General features: G+C 37.9%; 1 protein-coding gene across 2 annotated transcripts in view; it reads left to right on the forward strand.

The window, feature by feature from the left end:
• The window catches only part of tmem131 (transmembrane protein 131), a 72,433-nt gene that overhangs the window by 34,908 nt on the left and 23,899 nt on the right, over positions 1-13,626 (forward strand). For both annotated transcript variants that reach the window (XM_061887986.1, XM_061887985.1), the window contains exons 23-27: positions 3,235-3,421; positions 3,498-3,683; positions 3,760-3,915; positions 8,002-8,417; positions 8,522-8,685. In XM_061887986.1, the coding sequence (XP_061743970.1) occupies positions 3,235-3,421; positions 3,498-3,683; positions 3,760-3,915; positions 8,002-8,417; positions 8,522-8,685 (1,109 nt within the window). The remainder of the gene's footprint in view (positions 1-3,234; positions 3,422-3,497; positions 3,684-3,759; positions 3,916-8,001; positions 8,418-8,521; positions 8,686-13,626) is intronic.

Consider the following 13,626-nt stretch of genomic DNA (forward strand, 5'->3'; position numbering starts at 1 on the left):
TATTTGATAAAACCCAACAGCAAGAATAGACATTTGAAAGGCAATTTCAAATAAATAAAGAATAGTGAACAACAGGCTGAATAAGTGTAGGTTATATGAGGCATAAATAACCAACTGGTATGTTAGCTTAACATTATGGTAAGAGTCTTTCAAATAACTATAACATATAGAACATGCTATACCTTTACCAAACTATCTCTCACTCCTAATACATAAATCCCATGAAATCTTATACATCTAGTCTCTTACGTGAAAGATCTAAATAATATTGTTTGATATTTTACGGTAACGTGTTAACAATTTCACACATAAGTCGCACCCCAGGCCAAACTATGAAAAAACTGCGTCTTATAGTCTGAAAAATACGATAAAGTGCACTTTTTGTACAGAACGCCACTACAGTACTTCAAAACAAATAAAGTGCACTTTTGTGCATGATGTCACACAAGATATTTCAATAAGTGTCAAATAAAAATGAGCTGCATAATAGGAAATCAAGTAATGTATGTCCTTCGCTATGTGGTAGGTTCCTGCGGACGTTATCTCCTTTTGTTGTTGACTAGTTTTTTCATACGGTGTTAATCTGGAAATGGTTGCCTCAGCATTTTGATGGTGTGCCACCGAATGGAGATGTTGACATGCGGAGTTTCAAGCACTCTTCATTCTATAGCAGGGTGACTTTTCAAATGATGCTACGTATAAGCAGTAATACTACTTTTGGTAGCAACACTTTTGCCCCACCCTTGACAAATTGAAGTTGTCTATTTGACATAAAAAAAAATCAGAAATGGTTACAATTGACTTTAAACCAGGGGTTCAACATTTCCACTACAGAGGAACCTTGGAAAGACCATTAACACTAAATCTGTCATTTTACTCTTGATTTTTATCATATTTAAAAATTATATCCAACCTACTGACAGTTTCCAACCTTGTCAAATGATATGAAAGCATGTGTTAATTACAAAGATGATTATTTAATACATATACCTTTGGACAGGCCTGGTTAATTATTTTGACTCGGGGGCCACATTTAGAAGAAAAAATGTGTCTGTGGGCCGGTGTATCTATTTTTATGAACACTAATACAAAACACTGCTAAAAATGTTATGACGGACCGACCGCCTTAGAAAATGTAATGTAATTTAATTTTTTTTTCTATGAACGATAAAACACTGAATATTGACAAAATATTCCTTGAAAATCTTTATTTGTCATGAAAATCAACTTTTACCTTGAAAATCTTTTTTTTCTTTGAAAATCAACTTTTACCTTGAAAATCTTTTTTTTCTTTGAAAATATTTTTGTCATGAAAATCAACTTTTACATTGAAAATATTTTTTTTCCTTGAAAATCAACTTTACCTTGAAAATCAACTTTTACCTTGAAAATCATTTTTTCCTTGAAAATCTTTTTTTGTCATGAAAATCAACTTTTACCTTGAAAATATTTTTTTTCCTTGAAAATCACCTTTTACCTTGAAAATCATTTTTTTCCTTGGAAATATTTTTTTTGTCATCAAAATCAACTTTTACCTTGAAAATATTTTTTTCCCTTGAAAATCAACTTCACCTTGAAAATATTTTCTTTCTTTGAAAATCAACTTTTACCTTGAAAATAATTTTTTTCCTTGAAAATATTTTTTTGTCATGAAAATCAACTTTTACCTTGAAAATATTTTATTTCCTTGAAAATCAACTTTACCTTGAAAATATTTTTTTTCCTTAAATATTTTTTTTCCTTGAAAATCAACTTTTACCTTGAAAATCGTTTTTTTCTTTGAAAATATTTTTTTTCATTGAAAATCAACTTTTACCTTGAAATCATTTTTTTCCTTGAAAATATTTTTGGGGCATGAAAATCAACTTTTACCTTGAAAATATTTTTTTTCCTGGAAAATCAACTTTCACCTTGAAAATCATTTTTTTCCTTGAAAATCTTTTTTGTCATTAAAATCAACGTTTACCTTGAAAATATTTTTTTCCTTGAAAATCAACTTCACCTTGAAAATATTTTTTTTCCTTGAAAATCATTTTTTCCTTAAATATTTTTTGTCATGAAAATCAACTTTTACCTTGAAAATATATTTCCTGGAAAATCAACTTTCACCTTGAAAATCAGATTTTTCCTTGAACATATTTTTTTCCTTGAAAATCAACTTTACCTTGAAAATATTTTTTTTCCTTGAAAATAATTTTTTTCCTTGAAAATATTTTTGGGGCATGAAAATCATCTTTTACCTTGAAAATATTTTTTCCCTTGAAAATCATTTTTTTCCTTGAAAATCAACTTTTACCTTGAAAATCTTTTATTTCCTTGAAAATCAACTTTTACCTTGAAAATCATTTTTTCCTTGAAAATATTTTTTTGTCATGAAAATCCACTTTTACCTTGAAAATATTTTTTTTCCTTGAAAATCAACTTTTACCTTAAAAATAATTTTTTTCCTTGAAAATCTTTTTTTGTCATGAAAATCAACTTTTACCTTAAATATTTTTTTGCCTTGAAAATCAACTTTTACCTTGAAAATATTTTTTTTCCTTGAAAATTTTGTTTTTCATTGAAAATCAACTTTTACCTTGAAAATATTTTTTTTCTTTGAAAATCAACTTTATCTTGAAAATCTTTTTTTTCCTTGAAAATCTTTTTTTTTCATTGAAAATCAACTTTTACCTTGAAAATCTTTTATTTCCTTGAAAATCAACTTTTACCTTGAAAATCATTTTTTCCTTGAAAATATTTTTTGTCATGAAAATCAACTTTTACCTTGAAAATATTTTTTTTCCTTGAAAATCAACTTTACCTTGAAAATATTTTTTTTCATTGAAAATCCACTTTTACCTTGAAAATATTTTTTTTCCTTGAAAATCAACTTTTACCTTAAAAATAATTTTTTGCTTTGAAAATATTTTTTTGTCATGAAAATCAACTTGTACCTTAAATATTTTTTTGCCTTGAAAATCAACTTTTATCTTGAAAATCTTTTTTTTCCTTGAAAATCTTTTTTTTTCATTGAAAATCAACTTTTACCTTGAAAATCATTTTTTTCCTTTAAAATCTTATTTTTCCTTGAAAAACAACTTTTACCATGAAAATCATTGTTTTCCTTGTATGTCTGTGTGAAGTTCATTGATAAGAAGAGAATTGACAAAATGTCCTACAAAGCAGTTTTAGTGGGAACCCTGTCGAATGTTTTCCGTGCTCTCGTCCCGACTAACTGATCTCTTCCTGCAGAGAAAAAAATCTACCAGCCAAACTTCACTCTGAAGAGAACGTTCCACGTGGAGAACACGGGCCTGCTCCCCATCACCATTAGCTCCGCAAATATCAATGGGCAAGCGTGCGAAGGATTCGGATTCAAGGTCCTCAACTGTGAAGAGTTTTTACTCCAGCCAAATGCTTCGAAAGACCTGGTCATATCGTAAGTGGCTAGTCCGGCGAGCTGCCTTTCACTCCACCCGCCACGGCCATTAGCAAGGCTCCCCTCGGTCTTCCAGGTTCACACCAGACTTCACCTCCTCCCGGGTGATCCGCGAGCTCAAGCTGGTGACTTGCGGCGGCTCGGAGTTTATCTTCATCCTCAACGCCTCCCTGCCCTACCACATGCTGGCGGCGTGCGCCGACACGCTGCCCAGACCCAGCTGGGAGATGGAGCTTTACTTTATCGTGTCCGTCATCATGAGGTGAGGGCTCTGCCCCCCCGTGACCAGAGTGATACCATACTTTGAAAGGCTGACATTTTTGTTACACTTCCCGCAGTTTCATGTTTCTGCTGGTGATCGCCACGGCCTACCTGGAAGCTAAAAGCATCTGGGAGCCCTTCAAGAGGCGCGTGTCTGTGGAACCCAACTGCAGCTTGGAGACGGGGAGGCCATTTGATCTCAGGGACATTGTGCAAATGCACAGTGATTCAAAGTGAGTGCAAGGCTTTACTAATCACACAGTGGGGCCAACATTCACTGGCCCCACTGTGGACTGGACTCTCACTATTATGTTCGATCCACTGTGGACTGGACTCTCACTATTATGTTAGATCCACTGTGGACTGGACTCTCACTATTATGTTAGATTCACTATGGACTGGACTCTCACTATTATGTTCGATCCACTGTGGACTGGACTCTCACTATGATGTTAGATCCACTATGGACTGGACTCTCACACTATTATGTTAGATCCACTATGGACTGGACTCTCACACCATGATGTTAGATCCACTATGGACTGGACTCTCACTATTATGTTAGATCCACTATGGACTGGACTCTCACACTATTATGTTAGATCACTATGGACTGGACTCTCACAATATTATGTTAGATCCACTATGGACTGGACTCTCACACTCTTATGTTAGATCCACTATGGACTGGACTCTCACTATTATGTTAGATCCACTATGGACTGGACTCTCACACTATGTTAGATCCACTATGGGCTGGACTCTCACTATTATGTTAGATCCACTATGGACTGGACTCTCACACTATTATGTTAGATCCACTATGGACTGGACTCTCACTATTATGTTAGATCCACTATGGACTGGACTCTCACACTATGTTAGATCCACTATGGACTGGACTCTCACTATTATGTTAGATCCACTATGGACTGGACTCTCACACTATTATGTTAGATCCACTATGGACTGGACTCTCACTATTATGTTAGATCCACTATGGACTGGACTCTCACACTATTATGTTAGATCCACTATGGACTGGACTCTCACACTATTATGTTAGATCCACTATGGACTGGACTCTCACAATATTATGTTAGATCCACTATGGACTGGACTCTCACACTATTATGTTAGATCCACTATGGACTGGACTCTCACACTATTATGTTAGATCCACTATGGACTGGACTCTCACACTATTATGTTAGATCCACTATGGACTGGACTCTCACACTATTATGTTAGATCCACTATGGACTGGACTCTCACACTATTATGTTAGATCCACTATGGACTGGACTCTCACACTATTATGTTAGATCCACTATGGACTGGACTCTCACTATTATGTTAGATCCACTATGGACTGGACTCTCACACTATTATGTTAGATCCACTATGGACTGGACTGTCACACTATTATGTTAGATCCACTATGGACTGGACTCTCACACTATTATGTTAGATCCACTATGGACTGGACTCTCACTATTATGTTAGATCCACTATGGACTGGACTCTCACACTATTATGTTAGATCCACTATGGACTGGACTCTCACTATTATGTTAGATCCACTATGGACTGGACTCTCACACTATTATGTTAGATCCACTATGGACTGGACTCTCACAATATTATGTTAGATCCACTATGGACTGGACTCTCACACTATTATGTTAGATCCACTATGGACTGGACTCTCACTATTATGTTAGATCCACTATGGACTGGACTCTCACTATTATGTTAGATCCACTATGGACTGGACTCTCACTATTATGTTAGATGCATTATGTACTGGACTCTCACTATTATGTTAGATCCACTATGGACTGGACTCTCACACTATTATGTTAGATCCACTATGGACTGGACTCTCACACTATTATGTAAGATCCACTATGGACTGGACTCGCACACTATTATGTTAGATCCACTATGGACTGGACTCTCACAATATTATGTTAGATCCACTATGGACTGGACTCGCACACTATTATGTCAGATCCACTATGGACTGGACTCTCACAATATCATGTTAGATCCACTATGGACTGGACTCTCTCACTATTATGTTAGATCCACTATGGACTGGACTCTCACACTATTATGTTAGATCCACTATGGACTGGACTCTCACACTATTATGTTAGATCCACTATGGACTGGACTCTCACTATTATGTTAGATCCACTATGGACTGGACTCTCACACTATTATGTTAGATCCACTATGGACTGGACTCTCACACTATTATGTTAGATCCACTATGGACTGGACTCTCACAATATTATGTTAGATCCACTATGGACTGGACTCTCACACTATTATGTTAGATCCACTATGGACTGGACTCTCACACTATTATATTGAATTCACTATAGACTGGACTCTCACACTATTATGTTAGATCCACTATGGACTGGACTCTTACTATTATGTTAGATCCACTATGGACTGGACTCTCACACTATCATGTTAGATCCACAATGGACTGGACTGTCATACTATTATGTTAAATCCACTATGGACTGGACTCTCAGAATATGCTAGATCCACTCGATGTCCATTGCACCAGTCGCCCAGGGGAGTGGGGGGAGTCCCCACATCTGCAATCCTCTCCAAGGTTTTCATTGTCCCATTGGGTTGAACTTTTCCTTTCCCTGATGTGGGATCTGAGCCGAGAATGTTGTCGTGGCTTGTGCAGCCCTTTGAGACACTCGTGATTTAGGGCTATATAAGTAAGGATTGATTGATTGATACACATGACTAGGGTGGTCTCCATACCAATATTTTGGTATCAGTACCAAAAAGTTTTTTCGATACTTTTTGATACTTTTCTAAATAAAGGGCACCACAAAAAATGTTTTAAAGCATCTCTTTATCGTCACTTTTTACACCAAAATGCGTCCATTCTCCCTTTTATGTCCACGCACTGTCTGCTTGTAAGTACTCTGTGTGCGCGCGCTGCTGAACATGCTCTTCTGCTAGTAAAACCAGCAATGTCACGATGTCATGCCCGTAAAAAAAAAAAAAAAGGAGGCGGGGATTGGTCCTTTTAGAGGCGGTATAGTACCGAATATGATTCATTACGGCGTGGCGCAGTGGAATAGTGGCCGTGCGCGACTCGAGGGTCCCTGGTTCAAATCCCACCTAGTACCAACCTCGTCACGTCCGTTGTGTCCTGAGCAAGACACTTCACCCTTGCTCCTGATGGGTGCTGGTTGGCGCCTTGCATGGCAGCTCCCTCCATCAGTGTGTGAATGTGTGTGTGAATGGGTAAATGTGGAAGTAGTGTCAAAGCGCTTTGAGTACCTTGAAGGTAGAAAAGCGCCATACAAGTACAACCCATTTATTTAAAAAATTTCTTAAAGCATCTCTTCCTGAGGGTGTTTCAGTGTTATAACTTCACCTTTATCGTCACTTTTTACACCAAAATGCGTCCATTCTCCCTTTTCTGTCCACGCACTGTCTGCTTGTAAGTACTCTGTGTGTGCGTGCTGCCGAACATGCTCTTCTGCTAGTAAAACCAGCAATGTCACGACGTCCATCCATCCATCCATTTCCTACCGCTTATTCCCTTTTGGTGTCGCGGAGGGTGCTGGCGCCTATCTCAGCTTCAATCGGGCGGAAGGCAGGGTACATCCTGGACAAGTCGCCACCTCATCACAGACAGACAACATTCACACTCACATTCACACACTCGGGCCAATTTAGTGTTGCCAATCAACCTATCCCCAGGTGCATGTCTTTGGAGGTGGGAGGAAGCCGGAGTACCCGGAGGGAACCCACGCATTCACGGGGAGAACATGCAAACTCCACACAGAAAGATCCCGAGCCTTGAATTGAACCCAGGACTGCAGGACCTTCGTATTGTGAGGCAGACGCACTAACCCCTCTGCCACCGTGAAGCCCGACGTCATGCCCGTAAAAAAAAAAAAGGAGGGTGGGGACCGGAGCTTTTTAGAGGCGGTATAGTACCGAATATGATTCATTAGTATTGCGGTACTATATTAGTACCTGAATATTGTACAACCTTAGTTGAAAGTGCTCTTCTTTTCTTGCATGGCAAGCGGGCTGGCGCTTGTGCAGTGGTTATTATTTATCTACTTCATTATTTATTTTTTATTGACCAAGTATGGCTATCATGTGTGTATATATTGTATCTGCCAGTCTAAAAGAAATCAAATAAAGACCAACACAATCAGTATTAAGGAAAAGACTTATTGAATATTAGAGGTCATTCAAAGTTTGTTGCAGTTACATTTTAGTGGCCAAAATAACCACCGCTGTTCTGGCTTCTTTTTCAGTGAGTCCTCTCAGAACTCCAGGGCGTTATACGTGTCCAGTAATGGAGCAGCGCGCCCTGCAGCCCGGCCGGGTAACAGCCGAACCTTGTCGGACTCTGACAGCCACGACAAGCGCTCCAGGATCGGCTTGAACCGGTCCTCTATGCAAGCCGCTTCCTCCTTGCTGTTGCCCAAAGGAGGAGGCGGCACTTCACCCCAAGACGGTCCTCCAGCGACCTGCCAGCTGACATACCGCAAGGCTCGCAGCACCAAATCGGATCTCCAGGGTCAAAATTCAGCCACGACGTTGCCGCCGCACAGACCCCTGTGCCCCGACGACTCCGAGTACGCCAACCTGGTCGGCGCTATGGACAACGACCTGGACCGTCCAGACCCACTTAGTCCGGACCAGAGCTCTCAGTCACCTCGGAACAAAGGTGGACTAAATGTCTTTTTTTTTTTAATCAGGCATTGAGGCGGAGACGAGATGGAAGTCTTTAACCGGACCATCGGTCCATGTCCGTGTGGTGTTTTTCTGCAGAGTCCAAAGCGAAGCTGCGAGGCAAAACAAAAGCTCAGAGGAAAAAGGAGGAAAAAGAGAAGAAATTCTCCAGCAAGACTCAGGGCGACGACCTGAAAGACGACGACAGTTCCTCCACCACCACGGAGACGTCCAATCCCGACGTGGAGACAAATATTAAAGAGGTACCTCGACATCAGGGGTCCCCAAACTTTTGGACCCGGGGGCATATTGGGTTAAAAAAAATTTGACCATATATATATATATATATATATATATATATATATATATATATATATTAGGGCTGGGCAATTTTAATCGAAGTTAATCGCACTATTTCTCCGATTAATCGCGATTAACTGCATTGTATACACAAAGCCCAATAATGAATTCAAAAGTAGTGTGTAGTGCACCTTTATTGGAATATTCTCCCACATGAACAAAAGCGCCAAAACATTTGTTGTGCAAACAATTTAAATCAGTCCTTGTTAAACAGTAGCAGTTAAATAGCATATTTTATGAAAATCAACTCAAAAAATGTAAATACAAACATTTAAGCTTATTGCCACTGCCAGGGTATTTAAGTTATCCTGTTTGTTATGGAAAATAAATATAATCTACATACAAATCTCTGAGCCACAATCATAACATCTGAACAGGCAATTTCTGAGGTAACAGCAGAAACATTTTTTTTATCAGGGATCTTATGTTTAAAAAAACCTATATTATAGGTAGTGGGCTGTTTTAGGGAATTTTTGATCAAATTATCCGTAGTAGAAATATTAATAATCTTGTGTTTATTCTGCGTAGTGCACTTAAAATAATTATGACCATATCTAGGAATTGATATGATGGGAATTTTCCGATTGTTTGCTTGGTGCTTTGATAAACTGAACGCATATACATGGTACTATATTGTGATGTTATGAGCCAGGGAAAAAATAACTACCCTACCCAGCATGCAACAGGAGTGAGGAGCATGCGCGGTAGCCCGGTATAGGTTGTGTGTCGCCATGACGGCATCTTGTATGTTGTGATATGCACGCTCTGAAAGCAAACGTTAAGAACTCAGCCAACACTCCTGGTCTGCATTATTCATAAATAGACAGACAACACATATACTCCGCTGCTTCACAGGCCGCTGGATGTAGCCGGCAAAGTATTCCCATGCTAGCTAGCCGGTCTAGCAAGCACGCCTCATTCAGTCCAAAACGGCCCGATCTATCCACATTCAGAATTGTCTGGCGGTCGTAAGTGATCCCGGAGTGACCACGCTGTAAGCCAGCCATGAAATTTGCAGAATTGTCCGGTATTTTTGCCAAATGTTCCATCTTTACCAAGAGCCCCTCGACGCCGAAGTACATCCGGGAGATGCCATCTTGTTAAGAAAAGGCGTTAACAAAATAAAAGCATGTAAACAACATACGCAAATGTGCGATAAAATAATTGTCGGCGTTAATAGATTGATGAGTTAACGCGTAATTAACGCATTAATTTGCCCACCCCTAATATATATATATATATATATATATATATATATATATATATATATATATATATATATATATATATATATATATATACACAATCTAAACTGTCTTTTACTCAAACTGAACAAAAGTCATATATCCACTGATGTTTAAAAACTCTACACTCGTAGTCTAATGTGTTTCCCCAACGATTTCGCCATTTTTTTCCCCCTCGTACACTAATTGATTGAAAGCGTGATGACGTCCCGTTACTGCTGAGAAAAGGCATTTTTAGACAATATGATTTGCTTGAGCGGCCAGGAGACCCAAATACAAGCGGTAGAAAATGGATTGATGGATGAGCGAAAAAGGACAGATTAAAAAAAATTAATAAATACCATTTTTTTTTTTTTTTTGTCGGGTCTACACGCGGGCCGGATTTTGGATGCTGGCGTGCTGTATCTGCCTAAGAGACCCAGTAACAAGCGGTAGAAAAGGGATTTATGAATGGGCGAAAAAGGACAGATTAAAACAAATAATATTTAAAAAAAATAAAATAAAAATAAAAAACACTTTTTATTTTTTTAAACTTGGTACTATTACCTGTAGGCCGGATTTTGGACGCTGGTGTGCCGTATCTGCCTAAGAGACCCAGTAACAAGCGGTAGAAAATGGATTGATGGATGGGTGAAAAGGGACAGATTTAAAAAAACTATAATTTTTATATATATATATATATATATATATATATATATATATATATATATGATTTGTCTTTTTTTGTTGTTTTTTTAGTCGGGACTACCCGTAGGACGGATTTTGGACGCTGGCGTGCCGCATCTGCCTAGGAGACCCAGTAACAAGCGCTAGAAAATGGATTGATGAATAGGCGAAAAAGGACAGATTAAAACAAATAATATTAAATAAAAATAAAATACACTTTTTTTATTTTTTTTAAACTTGGTACTATTACCCGCAGGCCGGATTTTGGATGCTGGCGTGCCGTATCTGCCTAAGAAACCCAGTAACAAGCGGTAGAAAATGGATTGATGAATGGGCGAAAAAGGACAGATTAAAACAAATAATATTTAAAAAAAAATAAAATAAAAATAAAAAACACTTTTTATTTTTTTAAACTTGGTACTATTACCCACAGGCCGGATTTTGGACGCTGGTGTGCCGTATCTGCCTAAGAGACCCAGTAACAAGCGGTAGAAAATGGATTGATGGATGGACGAAAAGGGTCAGATTTTTAAAAAAAATTATAATTTCTATATATATGGTTTATGTCTTTTTTTTTTTTTTTTTAAGTCGGTACTACCCGCGGGCGGGATTTTAAAAATTAAAGTTAAAGTACCAATGATTGTCCCACACACGAGGTGTGGGGGAATTATTCTCTGCATTTTGGATGCTGGCATGCCGTATCGGCCTAAGAGACCCAGTAACAAGCGGTAGAAAATGGATTGATGGATGGGCGAAAAGGGACAGATTTAAAAAAAATTATAATTTATATATATATATATATATGATTTTTTTTGTTTTTTTTTTGTTTTTTTTAGTCTTGACTACCCGCGGGCCGGATTTTAAAAATTAAAGTTAAAGTACCAATGATTGTCCCACACACGATGTGCGGTGGAATTATTCTCTGCATTTTGGATGCTGGCATGCCGTATCTGCCTAAGAGACCCAGTAACAAGCGGTAGAAAATGAATTGATGGATGGGCGAAAAAAGAAAGATAATAAAAAAAATTAATATACTGTATATATATATATATTTTTTTACTTGGTATTACCTGCGGGCCGGGTTTTGGATGCTGGCGTGCCTTGTCTTCCTGGGAGACCCAGTAACAAGCGGTAGAAAATGAATTGAAGGATGGGCGAAAAATGAAAGATTAAAAAAATAATAATAAAAAAATATGTATATTTATATATATATATATATTTATTTTTTTTACTTGATACTACGCACGGGCCGGATTTTGGACGCTGGCGGACCATATCTGGCCCGTGGGCCGTAGTTTGGTGACCCCTGCTCTACATTGTCTTGATACACGTTTCTTCTATTCAGTGTGAAAAAACACATTTTTGGTGCCCTACTTTGGGGTACCAAGTATGTCTGGGCGATACGGACATTTATTAATATCTCGATATTTTTAGGCCATGTCACGATACACAATATATATCTGGATATTTTGTCTTAGCCTTGAATGAACACATATAATCACAGCAGTAAGATGATTCAATGTGTCTACATTAAAACATTCTTCTTCATACTGGATTAATATATGCTACTTTTAAACTTTCATGCAGAGAAGGAAATCACAACTAAGTCAATTTAGCAAAAGTGTATTTATTAGGGGTGTAACGGTACACAAAAATTTCGGTTCGGTACGTATTTCGGTTCAGAGGTCACGGTTCAGTTCATTTTCAATCCTGTAAGAAAATTTAAAAAAAAGAATTTTTTTAGTTATTTATTTACCAAATTTGCAAAATTTTCCACCAAAAATATTTTTCTTAGTGGAATATTTGATGTGAAGTAATGGGAACCTTTGGTAGGTCAATAATTCATAATAACATTGATTTTGATTCAATATTATGTTTTGAGCAATGACAGTTTGAAAGAAAAAAAAAACAGCTTTGTTTTATTAGTCAACATTGCAAGTTTTTCTAAATTACATTTGCCTTTAAGCTTTTTTATTTCATATTTGTTTGTTTTTCTTTATTTTAATAGTATTTTTAGAATGTGCCGTGGGCCTTTAAAACATTAGCTGTGGGCTGCAAATGGCTTCTGGGGCACACTTTTGACACCCCTGCTATAGATAATAAAATAAAAAATCGGATAAATCTATCTAAAAGCAGAGCCTGGTAACGCATGCGCGTTTATCATAACTCTCTCGCTCTCTCTGTCTCTGCCCCTCCCTCACGAATGCTGCTGCGTGCACAATTTGTTTTGTTTTTAACCCCCTCTTAACCCTGAACGTACATTGAAAATACACGCAACCCTAACTTAAAATGCCGGACATTTGAGGCATTTAAGAAACTCCACCCGGACAGCCCCGCAAAGGAGGACATATCCGGTGAAAAGAGGAGGTATGGTCAGTCTATCCTAGCCCGGTCGCTGCTAGCATGCCAAGTGTTGTGCCTCGCTGTGCATTGTTTACACAACATGCGGTACGCTACTTAACATGTCCGTGGGAACTCGTTAGGTACACCTCCGAACTGAACCGAAACCCCCGTACCGAGACTGTTTAATAAAAATACATGTACCGTTACACCCCTAGTATTTATGAAACAAAATAGAAAGTGCAAGATTGTCAGAGACATTTTAAAACAAGCTACGAGTGCACTTTTGTGCATGATGTCACTAAGATGACATATCAAAACAATAAATTAAAGTGCACTTTTTGTACAGAACGCCACTAAAATAGTTTAAAACAAAAAAAGTGCACTTTTGTGCATGATGTCACACAAGATATTTCAATAAGTGTCAAATAACAATGAGCTGCATAATAGGAAATCAAATAGTGTTCGTCCTTCGCTATGTGGTAGGTTCCTGCGGACGTTATCTCCTTCTGTTGTTGACTATTTTTGTGGATGTGTTGACATGCATTCATTCTCTAGCGGGTGACTTTTCAAATGATGCTACGCACTAGCAGT

This window comes from Nerophis ophidion, linkage group LG26 (assembly GCF_033978795.1).
Source record: "Nerophis ophidion isolate RoL-2023_Sa linkage group LG26, RoL_Noph_v1.0, whole genome shotgun sequence".
NCBI lineage: Eukaryota > Metazoa > Chordata > Actinopteri > Syngnathiformes > Syngnathidae > Nerophis > Nerophis ophidion.